The sequence below is a fragment of the Aedes aegypti genome, chromosome 2 (genome assembly GCF_002204515.2).
Source record: "Aedes aegypti strain LVP_AGWG chromosome 2, AaegL5.0 Primary Assembly, whole genome shotgun sequence".
In the NCBI taxonomy this organism is placed as follows: domain Eukaryota; kingdom Metazoa; phylum Arthropoda; class Insecta; order Diptera; family Culicidae; genus Aedes; species Aedes aegypti.
In genome coordinates, this window is record NC_035108.1 from 121076309 (window position 1) to 121095995 (window position 19687).

General features: G+C 41.6%; 1 protein-coding gene and 1 long non-coding RNA gene across 2 annotated transcripts; both read left to right on the plus strand.

Moving 5' to 3' along the window:
• Positions 1-7752: 7752 nt before the first annotated feature.
• On the plus strand, positions 7753-8434 carry LOC110675303. Its single transcript, XR_002499352.1, has 2 exons — positions 7753-8039; positions 8102-8434. It is a non-coding gene; the product is annotated as an uncharacterized LOC110675303 (long non-coding RNA).
• Positions 8435-12228: 3794 nt separating this feature from the next.
• LOC5578033 (vacuolar protein sorting-associated protein 53 homolog) lies at positions 12229-15653 on the plus strand. The gene is made up of 4 exons (XM_001663611.2): positions 12229-13141; positions 13574-14087; positions 14152-14427; positions 14486-15653. The coding sequence occupies exons 1-4, from the start codon at positions 12346-12348 to the stop codon at positions 15567-15569; spliced, it is 2670 nt and encodes an 889-aa protein (XP_001663661.1). The 5' UTR covers positions 12229-12345; the 3' UTR covers positions 15570-15653.
• The last annotated feature ends 4034 nt before the right edge of the window (positions 15654-19687 follow it).

Below are 19687 nucleotides of genomic sequence, written 5' to 3' on the forward strand. Positions count from 1 at the left end.
CACGGCTTTGAGTACCGATAGCTACCGTAGCAAGCTAGAGAGTACTTATAGGCTAATGTGCCTGAGGGTTGCGAGCGCGTACCGTACCGTGTCACACGATGCACTTTGTGTCATCACCGGTATGATGCCTATTGGTATCCTTATCATGGAAGACATAGAGTGCTTCGAAATGCGCGGCACAAGAGGCATACGCAGGACTGCCAGACTGGCCTCCATGGTCAAATGGCAGCGTGCGTGGGACAGTTCCACCAAGGGAGTGTGGACTCACAGGTTGATTCCGAGGTTAGATATCTGGGTCAATAGGCGCCATGGGGAACTAACATTCCACCTAACACAGGTCCTTTCGGGTCATGGATGCTTTAGACAATATCTACACCGTTTCGGTCATGCGGGTTCTCCCGAATGTCCAGTTTGTGCAGGTTTAGAGGAAACGGCGGAACACGTTTTGTTCGTGTGCCCGCGTTTCCGCACAATGCGTGACCGCATGTTTGCCACATGCGGTCGGGACACGACTCCGGACAATTTGGTCCAGAGGATGTGTGCAGACGAGTTTGGCTGGAATGCCGTTTCATCGGCTATCACCCACATCGTCTCGGAACTCCAAAGGAGGTGGCGTGTGGACTCGAGGAGTGACTAGTGCAGACGCTAATCAACAGGTGGTCCAAGGGTTCGCAGTCGGCTACGTAGGTCATACCGGTGCCCTACGGTCGAAATCGACCCTTACAGCGATTAAGTGGCCGCGGGGAGAACATCCTGGTAGCGCTGCTGTCGTGGCGCCGGCCTACTGGGTGGATACGAGCCTCTGGTTGTTCGGGGCAGGTGGAGGCCCCTTCGTCAGCAATCCCAGCTCGTGCTAGCTGATAGGGCCTGAGCCTTCAGTAGGTCAAATTGCGAAGCCCGCAGTATCAGTTCTTGATACCTGCGGTGCAGCTGGGCGCGGGCTTAGTGGTCGACCCTGCCCGCCTTCAGCGGACAACGGGAGGTGAGGACCACCCGGGAAGCTGGCAATGCGCCAGCATGCTACCTTGGTGGACCCCCATAAGCGTGTCATCGATGTTCGTTGCTGCATGGCTACGCAGCTAACCTGGAGGATGCGATGTGCAATAGCCCCTCTCCGAAGCAATGCCTTCTTGGTGGTCCCGGAGAGACGAAGGGTTTGGCGGCAATGGAAATGGTTTAGTGGGTCGGGGGTGTAGTCCTGTTTACTGCTTGTACGTAGTAAATGGTCCCCAACCCCACACTCCCGGACCTCGGTCCGGAGTCTGTTGAGCAGATTATCCCCCCATTGCTTAGAAGAAAAAAAAAAAAAAAAAAGAGGAACTGTCATTGGTGAAGCGTACACGTGGAGGTTTATAACATGAAAGACTTATGTCAGATGACATGTAGTAGAGATAAACTCTCATGAATTTTGACTGAGTATTCAGTTTGAGCAATTCTTCGAAGTTTTCAATGACGAGTGTGTTGCTCACTCCACACTTAATAAGTATTCTTAGCGAGAGCTCCCAGAATCGGTTCTGTAGCGGTAAAACCCCTGCCAGTACCTCCAGGCTCGCATTATGTGTTGAGTGCATACACCCTAAGGCGATACGCAAGCAACGATATTGAATTCGTTCCAATTTGATAAGGTGGCAGTTTGCTGCTGAGAGAAAACAGAAAGAGCCATACTCTAGAACAGAGAGAATGGTTGTTTTATAGAGTTTTATGAGGTCTTCCGGATGAGCACCCCACCATGTTCCGGTAATTGTTCGTAAGAAATTGATCCTTTGTTGGCATTTTTCCATTAAATACCTAATATGGGTTTGCCAAGTGCCTTTAGAATCAAACCAGACCCCAAGGTATTTTGAAGTCAAAGACTGGTCGATGTCTGTTCCCAAAAGCTTAAGCTTTAGTTGGGCAGGATTCCGCTTCCTTGAAAATACAACCAGTTGAGTTTTTTGCGGCGCAAACTCGATCCCTAAATTTCTAGCCCAAGTGGATAGATTATCAAGGGAATTTTGCAATGGTCTTTGCAAGATTTCCGCTCGTGGGCCCTTCATAGAGACCACAGCATCATCTGCAAGTTGTCTAAGCGTGCATGGTTCTTCCAAACAGTTGTCAATATCTTTAATATAAAAATTATAAAGCAAGGGACTTAGACATGAGCCTTGGGGAAGGCCCATATAGCTAATTCTGGAAGTTGTCAGTTGGCCGAGAGTGAAGCTCATGTGCTTTTCTGACAACAAATTGTACAAGAAATTATTCAATAGTCCAGGTAGGCCACTATTGTGCAGATTTTCTGACAATATTTCTATGGAAACTGAATCAAATGCGCCCTTAATATCCAGAAAAACTGATGCCAGTTGCTCCTTGTCGGCAAAGGCTAATTGAATATCTGATGAAAGCAACGCTAGACAATCGTTTGTTCCTTTACCCTTGCGAAAGCCAAATTGAGTATTGGAAAGCATATTGTTTGATTCGACCCAGTGATCGAGTCGGGATAGGATCATTTTCTCTAACAATTTCCTTAAACATGATAACATAGCGATCGGGCGGTACGAATTATGATCAGACGCTGGTTTCCCAGGCTTTTGAATAGCTATTACTTTGACCTGTCTCCATTCAGGTGGAACAATATTGTGCTCCACGAATGAGTTGAACAGGTCAAGCAACCGTCTTTTAGCGATATCGGGGAGATTTTTAAGAAGATTGAACTTAATCATATCGCGTCCCGGAGAGGAGTTGTTTGATGAAAGAAGAGCCATAGAAAATTCCAGCATAGTGAATGGCCTGTCCAAAGAATCGTCTCTTGGAGTTTCCCAGAGAGGCGGATGAGCTGGAACTGAGTCTGGACAGACCTTTTTTGCGAAGTTGAATATCCAACGGTTGGAGTATTCATCACTCTCATTTGCGGATGAGCGGTTTCGCATGTTGCGAGCCACTCTCCAAAGCGTCGACATTGAAGTTTCTCGTGAGAGGCCATCAACGAAACGCCGCCAATAACTACGTTTCTTCGCTTTGATAAGATTCTTCAGCTTTTTTTCGAGCTTCGAGTACTCTAAATAAAGTTCTGAGGTACCATATCTACGAAAAGCTTTAAAGGCATTAGATTTTTCTCGATACAACTGAGTGCATTCATCATCCCAACCAGGTGTGGCTGGTCGTCTTTTGAAGGATCCACTTGGAACTCGTTGTTTTTGGGATTCTAATGCACTTTTATAAATCAATTCTGTTAGGAATCGATACTCATCCAACGGTGGGAGGGAGTTGAATGATTCGATTCCGAAAGTTACCGCTGATGCAAATTTTTGCCAATCGATATTCCTAGTGAGGTCAAAAGGAACCTGAATTGACTGTTCTGACCTTTCACAATTATTTCTGATGGACGTTATTATGGGTAAGTGATCACTACCATGGGGATCATCGATGACCTTCCACATGCAATCGAATGATAGTGAACTTGAACCCAAAGACAGGTCAATGCGGCTTTCTTTGCCGTCGGATGAAATACGTGTCACTTCACCTGTGTTCAAAATGTTCAAATTGAAATCGTCGCATAAATCATAGAAAATAGCCGCTCTACAATCGTCATAAGATTCGCCCCATCCAGTACCATGTGAGTTCATATCACCCAGTATTAAAACTGGGGATGAGAGCATGGAGACTGCATTCCATAGATGACGGCGGTTTATTGAAACTCTTGGAGGAATATAAACAGAAGCTACGCAAAGATCTTTACCCTTTACGTTTATTTGGCAAGCAACGATTTCTATGCCTGGATGGGTCGGGATTGGGATTCTGTAGAATGTATGGCACTTTTTGATCCCTAAAAGTACTCCCCCGTAATTATCATCTCGATCCTGGCGTATAATGTTAAAATCGTAGAAGTTGAGATCAGCTTCAGAAGAAAGCCATGTTTCACAAAGTGCAAATATTTCACAATCGGAATTGTGAAGCAAAAACTTAAATGTGTCTAGTTTAGGTTTTAGACTATGACAGTTCCACTGTAGCACAGTGATCATATCTTGTACCTCACTCGATGAATTATCCATCGAAAGATATGATCGAAGCAAGGAGGGGCCACGAGATAGTCAATTCCCTGAGATACTCTTCTATTGCGGGGAGAAAAAGGTCGAGTATGCCTCTGAATGAGTCTGAAACTCCGAGGGCATCACATATGCGATCCACAAGGGCCTTAAAAGTTATCAGTCCTCGCTTGGCCCGGGGGGTTTTCGAGGAAGAGCGAGGGACTTCAGTAGCTTTTTTCTTGCTATCTTGTCTAGAGCTTCTTTTTGAAGTATATTTAATCGGTGGAAGCGGGGGCGGCAAATCTTTGCTACAGCACGGAACGGATGCATCAAAGACCTGTTGCTTCGGCATTTTCAAATTTGCCCCACCTCCTTTGGAATTAGGCAAACTTTTGAGGGAAGATTTCAATACCTTACGGCGCAGTCCCGGAGAAGATGGAGACTTTCTTTTTCCGGGTGCGTGTACCTCCGAAGAATCCCCCCCATCGGTTTCGCCGTCGTACGCTTCGTCGGAAGACAACTCTTGAAAAGAGTTACCAACTGGGATGGCTGATGAAGACTCTTTTGCTGGCGGATTTAAAGATTTCACCATATCCGCATACGTCTTCTTGGAGCGCTTCACAATGGAGCGACTCTCATTTCGAATGCGCCTTTTGTATGCCGGGCATTTCTGCAAGTCATGCAGATCCTTGCTACAGTAGCAGCATTTTTCAGCTTCCTTTGTGCAAGCATCTTCTAAGTGAGCTTGGTTGCATTTGCCACAACGGGGCTTGTTGTCGCAAAAGCTAGCACTATGACCAAGCTGCTTGCAGTTGGTACAATTAAATACCTTCGGCACATATAGGCGCACTGGGTAAAAAACACTATCAATGCAAACAAATTTTGGGAGGACGGAACCAGGAAAAGTCACTCGAAACGAGGCTGACGGCGAAAACACTTTCTTATTTCCTTCCATGGAAACTGATTGCAATTGTTTGCAATCCAGTATAGCCACATCAGGAATTGACCGGTTATCAAAAACGCCTTTGCCAGTCTTTATGTCTTCGCATGTCAGACTCGCGTCAACGATTTTCCCTTCCACCTCTACCTCTCGTGCAGAAATGTAGACGTAATATTCCACAGTAAAAGCCTCATGCTGAACAATCTCATTTGCTGCTTTGTAACTAGGTGCAGTTACACGCAGCTTGGATTGTTTTACTTGATGAATAACGGTCCCAGGATATTTACGCGTCAGCTCTCGAGAGATCGAGAGCACATTCAAAATCTTACTTTTGCGCCGGAAATAGACAACCCAAGGCCCTGCCGAAGATGGTTGATAAAACCGCGTTCTAGCAACAAGATCTTTAGGAGGCGTATCGCCTCCATCCGATTCGTCCATGCGGGAAAACTTTCAACCGCAACCAAATAAACAAAACAAAAAAAAAAGTAAAAAGAAAAAAAAAACAAAAAAAAAAATGTGAAAACAAAAAAAAAAAACTTAACTAATCAATGCGCTACTATGTACACACCTCCCCTATACGGGCAGAATAAAAAAAAAAAAAAAAAAATCAAGAAAAAAAATTTACCGATCAGTGGACTATTTTGTACCCTACTCCCCTATTCGGTCGAAACAATCGAACCGGGAGAGAGACAGAAAAGAAGCGAAAACAAGCTTGACCTCAACACTGTTTATTCGGAGATGTGATAGCAATTCAATGGATATGGAATTGGTATACAAATTTATACTTATCCGTTTACGTTCGATGTACAGCAGGAGAACGTTCACGCACCGTAGGTAGCAGAATGACTTCTGCTTTGATGTTGCTCTCGGTGCGGGGGAAAAAAATCAATCACTTAGAGCTGGATGTGATGACTTTTTTTATTGCGGTGGAACGATACTAGTTACACTAGTTCGCTTCCTTCGCAAAGCGCGATCGCCTAAGCACAAATATTGCACTAAACTAGTCGTACTTGGAACTATTACGAAAATACTGAACCAAAAACCCACGCGGGCGGTGGGGGAAAAAGGTCAAAAAGTACTTTGCAAAAGTGCCGTGCGATGAGAGACTCCATACTTCACGCACATACTTTTTAAGGGTCGCATCAATCGTATTTATTGACGTTTCATATCAATTTAGGAAGTGGTTTCAAATGTTTCTTTTCATTGAAAGTACACGGTAAACATTTTTGCATTCTGAATCAGAAATATTTCGATTAAGTTCACGAACAATTTCCAAACTATTCAGCAATGGAGTATTGACGAAGGATGGAAACAGTTTATGAATTTAATGAAACATCACTGATCCAGAAAACAAAATATTGTTTACCAGATGTTCCAAGGGAAATCCAATGGTGAATAGTTAGATACAAAATGTTTATTATACAGATTTAAGTATACTGCTTCGCGACTAAAAATGGGCTAACCATCGTGCAAAGTTTGATTTTTGACCAACTTCACCGCGTCGCAACTCGATTCTCAATAGTGCGCATAATGCACACGGCGAAGGACATAGATGCGCACTATAGCGAAATGACTCGCAACGCGGCGAAGTTGGCCAAAAATTAAAAAAAAAAATACGATTCTCCTTTCCTGTCGATGCGGGCGAAAAAAACGCACACCAGCCGCAGCCGCTCTCGATGTGCCAGGTAAGGAACTGGGCAAATCATCTAATGTTGTTGTTTTCCTATGGAGTGTTGGTACTGGTACTGCTGCTGAAATGCCTGAATCGACCTTGGAATCGATCGACGGATCTGAGTTCTTTGGGCTTGGTTCAGTCTCACGACACACTTCAGTATCGGCTGTGATTTGCTCGGTAGGCTTCTGCTCGCTCGGTCCTTTTGAACTGATAGCTTCAATTGCGGATGAATCCCTTGGCTCAACCGTATTTGTTTCGGTCTCTTCTGAGTTTTCACAGGCTTCTTTTATTTCGACGTCTTCAAACCCAATAATACCAAATCCCTGTGAAAAAAAAAAACAATAAGAACCAATGAATTGAAAAATGGACACAGTTACTCACAGATTCCTGGCGCCACTCGGCAATTCGCCGGAAAATTTCATCGATGTTCCAGGCAATGTTTTCGCTGGCTGTTGTTCCGGAACCCGTCGATAGGCGATCAAAATCTATGTTTGCACCTTAAAGAACATACATAAACGTTGAAATTTCATGTTAAACAATGTTTTGTTTCCAATTTATAGGCAATTACCTTCAAATGTATCCAAAATTCGACAGGCAGCTGTAATTCGTGCAGCACGATATCGCGGAAACTTTTTTCGGTAGCAATCTTCGTTTTCACTGTGTGGTTCGAGATGCGAACGAGTTTATAGTCTGCACATACTATAAATGTGACTCAAATGACATGTATGCATTACACAAATTAATGGTATTTGATAAAAATATGATAAATATATGGTACACATAAAATTAATGAAAGCGCAAAATTAAGCAACGTATGTGCAAATGCACCTGTTTTTAAGGGGACGGTTTTCTTGAGTGTACAATAACCTACAGTGTCCAGAAGTTGTTAAACTGTATCAGGTGAGAAACAGTGAAAACGTAAAATAACATTCTGTGTAACAGTTTTTGCAACACATCATACATATCTGCATTTCACTATATATTACTTTTATTCAACAGTTTGGAAAACAGTTGCACGCATTGGAGAATTTTTATACACGCTACAAAAAATGTACTCTGTATCTATGTACATACGAACACAGAGCAAAAAACATTGTATCACGTTTTACACAACTCCACACAAATAATGGAAATAATACAATTTTTCTTCTCCAAAATGAAACAGAAAATATGTGCGGTCGACATAAATTATTTTTCTGTACGAAAAAGTGTCAAAGTCTTTGATAGTTTTTTTAGCGTGTATACTTTGCCGACCTCTCTGATGGATCAAAACATTGTAGCGAAAAAAAAAAGGAAAAAATCGCTCCATCACAAATGTTGGCGGTTTCATTGAAAATTTAAAAAAAAAACACCAGGAAAATGACGGAGATTCTCGGTTTTCTTCAAAATTGTCAACATTCCACCGTGCAGTGCATTGAAGGTGAGTTATATTTTAACAAACCGACTTGTGGTGCGTGACCTAATAAAGGCTTTCTCCCAAAGGAAGTGTGATATGGAGATGGTCACCGACTTAGGCTGCCACAAAATTAAACGATCCCGGCGCCGCTGACTTTACTCGGGTTCGGAAGAGAAAAAACCAGACAGCAGAGAAACGAGTGTCCCAACCGCAAGAGGAAAGCCATCTTCGAGGATAACATGGTGCTGCCTAATTGCTTCAGTCTTGGGCATAGTTTTGGCTCGGGAATGGAAGCAACCAATTTCCTGATAATGAAAGATCCACCGGAGCAGGAGTTTAATGAAAATTGTTAGAAACAAAAATTGTGATTTTATTTGCTAAACAAGTTAAAGTGTAAAATTTTAATGAACATTAAAAATAAAAAAAAAATCAAATCCATATAAGACGCAATGAAACAAAAAAATACATGTAATACTATAGCCCTTCAAATAGAAATTGTGCAAGTAGTTATTTAATTTAATTAACTATCATTAACTGACTAAGTTGTACTTGTACATGTTTTCAACTGAAGCGCAATTTATGTGCACTTATTTTCTTGTATCATTGTTTTTCATTTCATTTTGTATGGTATTAGCATGAATGAACAATATAGTGTTGGGTAAAAATACCATATCGCACAATAAAACAATTATTACGTATTCATTCTTCAGTTTTATGGGTGAACTGTTTTCAAACAATTTCCCTAACAGCTAATTGGTCAAAAAATGGATGGTAAAGCTACCAATTGGCAAACTGTCAACGAAAAATTTTGTTCGTGAAAATCGACGATTTTTTATGGTTACATAACTTAACCGCCTATTCCCCATATTGTTATTTGTCCAGTTACAATTCACAAAACTGTCAAAATCGTTTGTGGTACTGTCGATTTATTGTTAGTTTGGACGTTATACAAAATTCTTCAGATACTGTTGCAAGTGGTTGTGGATAATCTGGGGAATGGTGCTAATATGGTTTACATTTATGCGGGTAACCTCGAGTCGCCGCGAGTATTTCGGCTACCACCACTAACAAACACCCTTTTCTACCTGAACCACACACACACACTACTTCACGCAACCCGACCGACTAGCTTGAGCTCTCCATCATCACACCACCCGGACTACCGATTGCAGCATCCAGTATGTAGTACATAAGATAGTGGAAATTTCCATCGCAACCCCACCGCTGCGCATGCAATGTTCTTGGCTACCTGCAACCTATATAAGGAGATTGCCTGTGCAAGAAATTCATTCAGTATTTAGCCGTTGTATGGCACGCGCAATAAACCGTCGTAGTTCGAAAACCGATACCCAAAGCGTTTCTCTCACCGAAAGCAGCCCAACCTAGTAGTCCTTTTCAGGACTGTTGTTAAGAAATCATATTCACAGTCTGAGCTATCGACACCCCAGGCATTCCTTCAGAAGAAGGAACTGGCCGATCATCCCTGGCATTCCGAAGAGGAATTGGCCGCCGAAGCAGGGATCCTTCAACCGAAAGGATTGCCCTCGTCATCTACTGTCCGTGATCGGACAACCGTTCCACAAGAAAACCGCGCATTGGAAGATAACAATCTGCTCATGAAACAAATGGTCATATAGTTTATATTTCCCTGATAACTAGACAGCTGAAAACTCAAGTAAATATATTCACTATGTAAGTGACCAAGAGGAACTTCTCGCTCACTCTATAAAAAAAAGAATTTTGTTCTTGGAAATACTGTAATTTTATTATAAAAATAATACATGCCCAACATTCAGGTACAGGAAGAAGCTTGTGTCGTTCAGAAATAGTATAGCTTTCATCTCTTGAAAATCGCTTGGCTGGCCACGGTTTACCAATATTCCACAATGATTTCACGCCACACTTGGTTTCAAATACGACGGTAGGTATATTCGAAGAAAAAGTTTTCCAAAATTGCTTTCCAATCACTCGTTGGTAACTCTGTAAAGAAACGTTGAAAAATAGCATAATAAAAGCAAATACTTAAAATGGTAAATTGTTCCAAACCACCAAACAGTCTTGACAGCTGTTATCTTTTAATGCTCAAGATTGAGAGATGATATCATTTCAGAGCACTCTTGGATTACAGATAATATCTTTCCGTTATCCAAAGATGATCTCGTTCATCAGATGAGATTGCAATGCCTGGTAGCAAGTGCATACCGGACGGTATCTAAAGAGGCCGTGTGCATCATAGCCGGGATGACGCCCATCGCGCTCATCATCAAGGAAGATGTTCAATGCTTCAACCAAAGGGGTACCAGAAGAGTCCACGACACGTGTAAAGAGGAAACGCTTAGAGACTGGCAGCAGGAATGGGATAACTCCACTAAGGGTAGATGGACCCATCGGCTAATACCAAATGTGTCAGATTGGTATGGTAGAAACCACGGGGAAGTGAACTTCCACCTGACGCAGTTTCTGTCAGGACATGGTTGCTATAGACAGTACCTGCATAGGTTCGGGCACTCAGAATCTCCTGCGTGCCCCAATTGTGCTGGTGTGGAGGAAACAGCGGAGCATGTCGTGTTTGATTGCCCCCGTTTCATTGTTGTGAGGTCACATCCTCACTACATGCGGAGGAGACACGTTCCCCGACAATATTATAGAGAGAATGTGTGCGGATGCCGAGTGCTGGAATGCAGTAACTACGGCTGTCACTCACACTATGGCGCGCCGTTCAAGAGTTGGCTGAAGAGGATTAGCTCTGCCGAGGCTTGTCCCTTGTAACATTGTTTAAGTCGGCTAGGAGAAGCAGTTTGCCTAGGCTACTTCTGCTACACGTGTTGTGCTATATGCACAGGCCCCTCCCCGAAGAAATACCGTAAGGTGGTTCCGGGGAGCTAAGGGTCTGAGGCCAAGGGTAATGTCGATGCACTGTTCACCACTTGAGCAATTCTCGCGGAACATTACTAAAGGACCTATGTACATATGAGAGATTCTCTCCTTTCTCGTTCTCTTTCGATTATAACAGTGGAACACTAAAGATTTTGGGAAGTTTTTCACTATAGATCGAAAGTCAATTTCCTTGACTAGCGTTTCATACAAAAAACGCAACAGAAGAGATTAATGTGACTCAGTTATTAATGAAAGAGAAAGTAAACAAAGAGAGCCTCTCAATGTTAGATAGGTCCTTTAGTACACGCTAAACTTGTCACGCTCAGAAATGAGTGCCGAGTACACAAAATCAGCCTCTCTTCATGCAGCACAGATTCTGTGCAAAAGGGGCTGTACACAGTTTTGAGCAAACGGTGGTAAACAAACCGAATGAGTGAAATGCACACAGAGGAGGAACGCTTGGAATGCGGAATTCGCTTCCATTTTTGTTTTGCTTCTGAAAACATAAAAAAAAACATTCAAATTTTTAAGTTTTCAGATATTTTTTTATTCGGATAGCCGAAGCGGTAGCAAATGGGGAAAAAACTTCCACATTTGCGACCATCTTCCGGATTTTCGCCTGAAAAAATCACAGAAAACTCCCCGTCTTACCAACGGCAAACTGTTTGCTGCCGCGCGGGAGAGATTGACAGTTCCATTTCTATCGATCCCCGCACAGCCGAAGGCCAACACATCGGCTACACACAGCATGAGTGCGACTTACACAGAATTTTCACTCAGTCAGAGAGTCCTGCATTGGTTGCCTCATTCTGTGTAGTTTTTACACATGCGCTGCGTTGAGCAGGCACAGTGCATAGGCTGGTTTTAGCGGGTCGTCGTTGGTGCGTCATCCCCGCATTCCCTGAGTTACCTTCTCAGGGGATCTGTTTGCAGATTTCCCCCTTGTAAAAAACAAAAAAAAAATAGGTGCGTGGTGTACGCTCGGGCCTATCGATCGCAAGGTTCTTGGTTCGATTCCAGGTTGCGGCGAAATCATTTTTTTATTTTCAAATTCTGGTTTCATAAGGCGAATTTATGAATTTCAAACCGATTTCTTGTGGCAAATTTTCATAAGGGGTTTCTATGTTTACCGATAGTCCATTTGCCTGAGTGTAGATTTTTTTTTTTTTGAAATTTCATGGTAGTTTTAAGAATGGGCGTAGTCAGCTAAAATAGTATTTTTTACCACAGAATGTTTTCCCGTGTAAGATTAGTTTAGATTGTGCAGAAAATGTCCACTTATCTGTGACCAATGTTGTGATATTTATTTTCCCGGTTTCTGACAGCGATTTGTTTTGATGACGACGTGTGAAGAATTTGATTGTAATTTTTCCACTACAATTTACCAGCGCCCGTATTTTTCGGGCCAAAAGTTTATTATTCTGTGCAACTTACTCGTTAAATTTCGTGCAAAATGAGCACTACCGAGGAAGAACCGGACACAAAGAAGGACCACATCAATAAAATTGTGCTGTCGGATGAAGTGCAGCAAGCAATCGAACAGGTTTTGCAGAGTTCCGACCCTTTGGACCATCCCGACTTTGATCCCACGGATTACGTGAACCAGCTGTTTCCGAACGAGCAGTCGCTGTCCAATATTGACGATGTGATTGCAAAAATGGAGTATGATATAAGCCTGATTGACGATAATATCCGGAGCGTGGTTCGGGGGCAGGTGAATACCGGTGAGAACGGAAGAGCCGCCCTTAAGGAAGCCCAGCAATCAATTAGTCAACTGTTCGGCCTGATCACGGATATCAAATCCCGTGCGGAAAAGACCGAGGACATGGTCAAGGAAATTACGAGGGACATCAAGCAGCTGGACTCGGCCAAGAATAACCTGACGTACGCTATAACGACCCTGAACCATTTGCACATGTTGGTCGGCGGAGTGGAGAATCTGAAACAATTGGCCGAACGCCGTCAGTACGGGGAGATTCTGAACCCTCTGCAGGCCATCATCGAGGTCAATCAGCACTTTCAGCAGTACTCGGAAATCACGCAGATTCAAACGTTGTCCTCGCAAGTTCAGCAAATCCAAAGCGAGCTGGCCACTCAGATTACGGAGGATTTCAAAAATTTCTTCTCTCCGGTCTCGGGAGGGCAACCGAGTGCCAATAGGATGACCATTACCCAGCTGAAGGATGCGTGCCAGGTGGCGTCGGTGCTGGACAAGCCGGTCAAGAAAAATATTCTCAAGTGGTACATCAGTAAGTATGGAAAGGGGACGCTTTGTCTCTATCTTAATTCCAGTCTCTATTTTTAACGGAAAGTCTCGCATAACTTCTGATCTCGCCCTAAAAGCCATTGGTAACCATGTGTGTAGCTCGTTGTTACTGAGCATCTGAATGGATTTTCATGTTATTTAATAACGCTGTGGGGAAGAAAGGATCAATATCTACCTGCCCGTGATGTTGGTTTGGATGCTTATTCCTTCATTTGCTCAGAAACAACGAGCTACGCTCGTGGTTACCAATGGCTTTTAGGGCGTTATCTCAGAGTATGCGAGAAGTCTCTATTTTATCAAAACTGCTCTATGAAGTTTTATTGTTCCATATTTCACTTGCAATGAATCCTGTTGACAACAAATATTAGAGAACTCTCTAAATTCCTTAAAGTCCTAATTTAGCTTTTTTTTGCAGATTTACAATTGCAGGAATACGTGCAGCTGTTTCACGAGAACCAGGACATTGCTTGGTTGGACAAGATCGACAAACGGTACGCGTGGGTGAAGCGCCATTTGCTGGACTTCGAAGAGAAGTACGGAACCATTTTCCCGCTGGATTGGGAGCTCTCCGAGAGAATCACGGTGCAGTTCTGTTCCATCACCCGGGAGGAACTGACCAAGATCATGTCTCGTCGGAGGACCGAAATTGACGTTAAGTTGTTACTGTTTGCCATTCAAAAGACCGCAGCCTTCGAGCAGCTGCTGGACAAACGCTTCATCGGGGCGACGCTGGGAGAGACGAAACCGGCGGAAGTTGCCGCCAGCGAGAAGCCCTCGTTTATGGACTTGATCGGGGTGTGCTTCAAGCCTTACCTGGATATCTACACGGATAGCATCGATCGGAGTTTGGGGGAGCTGATTGACCAATTTGCTCAGCAAAATCAGCAGCAAATTACTCCCAAGGATGGGAACGCGTCCGTGTTTCCAAAGTAGGTCTTACGGGATTGGAACTGACAGGAATGTGTTCTAAAATTTCTATATTCTCATTAACAGCTGTGCTGAGCTGTTCGTATTCTACAAGAAATGTATGGTCCAGTGCACGCAGCTGAGCAACGAGAAGCCGATGTACGATTTGACGCTTATCTTCAAAAAGTACCTCCGGGAGTATTCCAGCAAGGTGCTGGAAGCGAGGATACCTAAGCTACAGCAATCTAGCTCAGCGACTTCGATCAGCAATAGCATGTCTTTGCTGACGAAGGATCTGCAGAATCTCTCCACGGCGGCTGGGCAGGTTATTCACAATTTCTTGAAGGAAGGCGAAGCGCCAAGGTTTGTCAACTGACTGTAGTTAATGTGAATTCATCTAATTTTGAGCTCTATCCTACAGGTTCACCATGGATGATATTCGGAAGATTTGTTACGTCCTCGCGACGGCCGAGTACTGTTTGGAAACGGTTCAACAGCTAGAAGACAAGCTCAAGGAGAAGATCGAGAAGAGCTATGTCAGTCGAGTTGATCTCTCGGACGAAAAAGATGTCTTTCATCGAATCATATCCAACTGCATTCAACTCCTGGTGCAGGATTTGGACACCGGCTGTGAGCAGTCTCTCACCATGATGACCAAGATGTCCTGGCACAACATCAGCAACGTGGGCGATCAAAGCAGTTTTGTCAATCAGATTGTTATCAATTTGAAACAGTCGGTTCCGGTGATCCGGGACAATCTGGCCTCCAGCAGAAAGTATTACACACAGTTCTGCCACAAATTCGTCAACTCGTTCATTCCAAAGTACATCAACACGTTGTACAAGCTGCGACCTACCACTTCGGGTTCGGGTTCGTCCTCTGGCTCGATGGTGAATAGTGCATCCGGTTCAAGTCTTTCCGAAGGCGCAAACAATCCTTCGAGTAACCCAGCCGGTAACATTCTTGGTTGCGAGCAACTTCTCCTGGACACCCACAGCTTGAAAACGGTACTCATGGATCTGCCATCGATCGGGTCCCAAGTGCAGCGGAAGCCTCCGGCAAGCTACACCAAAGTGGTGGTCAAGGGTATGGCCAAGGCGGAAATGATCATCAAGGTGGTGATGCAACCGATCTATCCGTCCACGCTTTACATCGAACAGTACTTAAAACTGCTGCCCGAAAGCAGCGTGGTTGAGTTCCACAAAATTCTAGAAATGAAAAGCGTGAAGAAGATTGAACAGCAGCAGCTGGTGGAACTGTACAAGCGATCGTGTCCGCAGCAGACGGTACAAAGCTCCGGCGCGGGAGACGGACATATGGTAGCGGCAAGTGGCAATGCGGGGGGAGGAGACGCTCCGCTAAGTCAGTCGCAACAGGCCGCGGCCTTGGCTGCGACTGCTATCAGCGGAGCCGGGTCCAGTATTATCGCATTGGGTGATTCCCTGATGGACAAGGGTAGGATAAAGAAGATCGAGAACTTGATCAAGAATCGGTTACCCAATTAGGGTTACACAAAGGGCTAATCAGTTTTAGAGAAAACTTGGACAAACTAGGAACAACGTTGCGAATAAATTTGACGTTTATCATAACTTTTGTTTGGATTTAATCCTTATTTTTCTATAGAGAAATCCCATGAGTGGCGTTTGAAGTACAGGGCTGTTACAAAAATCTTAAAATCGTATCTGCGAAAATCGCGACTGGAGAAATTCGATCCGCGCCGAAAAAAAATCTGTTTCATTGACATCTTTACTATTCATTATAAAAAAAAAAAATGCGAAAACGTGCATGATCAAAAACTAGGTTTTAATGGTAAGGTACCGCGGGGCAAGTGGGTAAATGGGGTAAGTGAAAACAATGGATATATTTTACTGAATATGTGAATTAACGTATTAAACTCATGCGTAAACTTTTGAGGCCATTGAGAACATTACGATAGGTAAGAGATTCCTGAAATTTTTTCAGCCATTATTGCATAATAGAGCGAAAAATTGTTAACCTGTCAACTGTTACTCCGTAACAAGTTGGCGGCGTACAATCTTATTTTAATATTTTCAGTGGAAAAAAGTTGCGGAAAATAATTTCCTGTACCACTTCTTAGTTGTCCTCTGTGACAGTTTCAAACTGCAATAAAAAAAGTTTAAGAATTAATTTGACGTAGACCTAAAAATAACTAAATTTAAACACCGTCAATTTTCTTATCAGGTGGGGCAAGTGAAAAGTTTATCATTAGAGATTGAATTTGTGTTTTCTCTTTAAGTAGCCTTAAGTAAGCATGGTTCGCAATTATCATAGAAAAACATAACGTGCTGATAATTCAAGAAACACTATACTCAAGCGTTAAAAGCTATTAGAAATCATGGAACTTCTCTAAAAGATGTTGCCAAACATTACAATATTAATATGTCTACTTCTACAATTAAAAGGAAGACGTTGACTGAAAAGTTGCAATATTAGAGAACACACGGAAATCTCGTGAAATATCTATGTAAAGCTAGTTCAAAACATAAAAATGGAGTATAGGTCTATCCACATAAAAAAGATTGTAAATACGTTATTGAAGGATTCCGTTTGATTTCTCCCGAAGAGTTATCCGACGTCATATCCGACTTTCTCAAAAACAAATAACGAGCGGTGGGAATTATACAGAGCAGAAATGCAAATGCTGTCCTATAATGTAAGAACTAACATTGGAAATGTTGCAGTTATAATGTTGTCGAATCATTTCAACTAACATAACTGAACAGAAGAAAATTCAAGTGAAAAGAATAACATTTTCTTTGTTTACATATTACTTATGTTATTGTTCATTGGGAAGCCTTAACAAATGTTAAAGCTTATAGAAATTAGAGATGTACCGAATAGCACTATTCGGCTTTCAGTCGAATACCGAATAATTGAGAAATTATTATTCGGCCAAACGAATATTCGGCCGAACATTCGGCCGAATAATGACTCAATATTCGGCCGAATAAAACCCTTAATTTCGGTCGAATAACACCTAGTTAGGGATAGCTTCCACGGTGAAGAATTGATCGGAATGATCGTTTTAAGCTTTTGGAACCGTGTGAAGAAAAAAGAAAAGTCAAAAGTTCTGAGGATTTATATTTCTAAAGTAAGGGATTTGTATCTTATTGATTGCAGTTTTGATCCGTTTAACTTTTTAAGGAACTAGGTTAATACGTCGCTTTATTTCTCATCCGATTTTTGGAAGTGCTTCATATTAATTGGAGCAATACATCGCATAGGGTCGGTGTTCCCTTAGTAGACAGTCCCCTATATTCGCACTAGTAGCTTTTAACGACCGTTTTCCTATAAATCGTTGCAAAACATTTTTTGACATGAAGGTCAGGAGCTATTTAACTTAGTATCATTGATTCACAGCTCGATTTTGTTCAAGAAATGATTTTTTGCTTAAAATTCTAGCTTCCTTGCACCTATAGTAGAGAAACTTTGTTTTTTTTAATAAACTAAATGAAGAATTAAGAACTTTTTGGAATTAATCGACAGCTATTCTATAAAGTTAAAACATAAAAGTTTTGTAAAAATACGATTTTGATGCTTTTTTTTGTTTTGTCTACGCCGTAACGCTATTGGAACAAGAATTAGAAATAGTGCTACTATAGTCACATGTGTTCCTATAGTGGCACAAGCGATAATAAATGCAAAAATATGAATTTTCGTTGTTTCCATATTTTTTTTACAAAACCAAGATGAAAAGCACTTTCAGATTACGTAAAAATAATGCCACAATACAATCCATACAAGATGAGTGAAATATTGAATAGCTTGTATATTGAGCAGCATCGTAATGCCGTAGAACGGAAAAATTCTCACATTTATTAACATTTAGCATCAAACTCCATCCATAGAATCCATCAAAAGGAAAATTTAATGCAGCATCACTTGAATAAATTAATCGTATTTTTTTTCTAATTTTCCTTTGTATGAAACATAATGTTTTGTTACAATTTATTTTATTTTGTTATTATTCGGTCACTATTCGGTCTATTCGGCCGAATAACAGATTTCATTATTCGGCGGACCGAATATTCGGCCAAATCAAAATAATCGAGATATTCGGCCCGAATATTCGGCCGGCCGAATATTCGGTACATCTCTAATAGAAATCGTGGATATAACTGTTTATTTTTGAATTCATTATTCAAAACGGTAAACTTTTCACTTGCCCCAAGTGGGGCAAGTGAAAAGTAAAGAGACATTTTTCAAAAACTTTTTCTGTATTTTTTTCTTTAATTTTTCATAAAAATCAATTTCAGCATGCTGCTTATATTTGGTGGGAGTCAAGCTAAAAAATATACACGACCTCATTTGTTTCAATTTAAAGTCTCTAGAATTTGAAGAATCTCAACTATGCGAATACCATTACCCACTTGCCCCACGGTACCTTACTTGAAGTGAATATTTTCGCCTTATCTTAAAGTATCTACCATTGAGTAAAACAAGTTGTAGAAAAATCCAATAATTCGAGTTTTATATCGGAAAAATCGTATTCAACAATATCACTCGAAATGTATTTGTCATTGTGAGGTGTAGAATCCACTGCGATGATGATTGGCAATAGTATCGATCACAGTAAACCGTTTGATACGTTTGTCTGTCATACACACTGTCATGTGATCAATGTTGTCATTCCTGAGCGAAGCGCTGCCGCCACTTGCGAACCGACACTTGCGTGGGTAAGATCAGTGTGCATCGCGTGGAGGGTGATTCCTTTTTCCGCGGATAAGCTAAACTCCACAGTCATCAACATTTCAATATATTTTTTTGTAGAAAATCGTGCAATTCAATAAATGGTAGCGTCACTACAAGCAGAGAGGAGGCCTAGTTTGCAACTATACTTAACACAATTCGATATGATTTTTGCATACAATAGGAGATGCAAAATGAAGTTATTAATGATAACTTAAGAAGAAAAACGTACACATTAATTTTACATTTATCTCTCATCTAAGTTCACACTACATTTTAAATGGTTATGTTATCGAGAGCGAAAAGATTGCCATTAATAAAATTAGAAACAGCTCGAAGTGCTATAGTGTATTTTTTTCATGCAATACATGGATAGGCAAACACCATCATATTGTTTAAAAAAATAATGTTGCAAAAATATGGTTTTATTTATGAGATGTGGACAGTAGAACAATAAGTTTGAAATGCATACCATTCATTGTATGAAAACTGTTTTTATTTTTATAAAACTTCAAGTCTTAATATTCAATCAATTTGAGGTAAAAATACTTAAGATTGTTGAGATAATTTAATATTTTTAACTAATTTGTTTTTTTATGAAAATTGTTATTTCTGTGTGCGTTTGAAATGCAAATATCAAATGCGGAAACACCAAACGCGGTAAGATTATTCATAAGAAATGCGATGTCAAAGATAGATTTTTCTTGCTAGCAGTGGTGCCACATACACAGATTTATCTGTAACTACACATATTATTACTTGTTCTTGCCTACAGATATCTGTGATTAAAGATCACAGGTTTTTTAGATAAAGATAGATTTTTAAGATTTTAGGATATTACACAAGTTTAGGGCATGGATGTGGAAGATATTGAGAAAAAATGCCATTACTCTGATTATTTTTTTCTTAAATT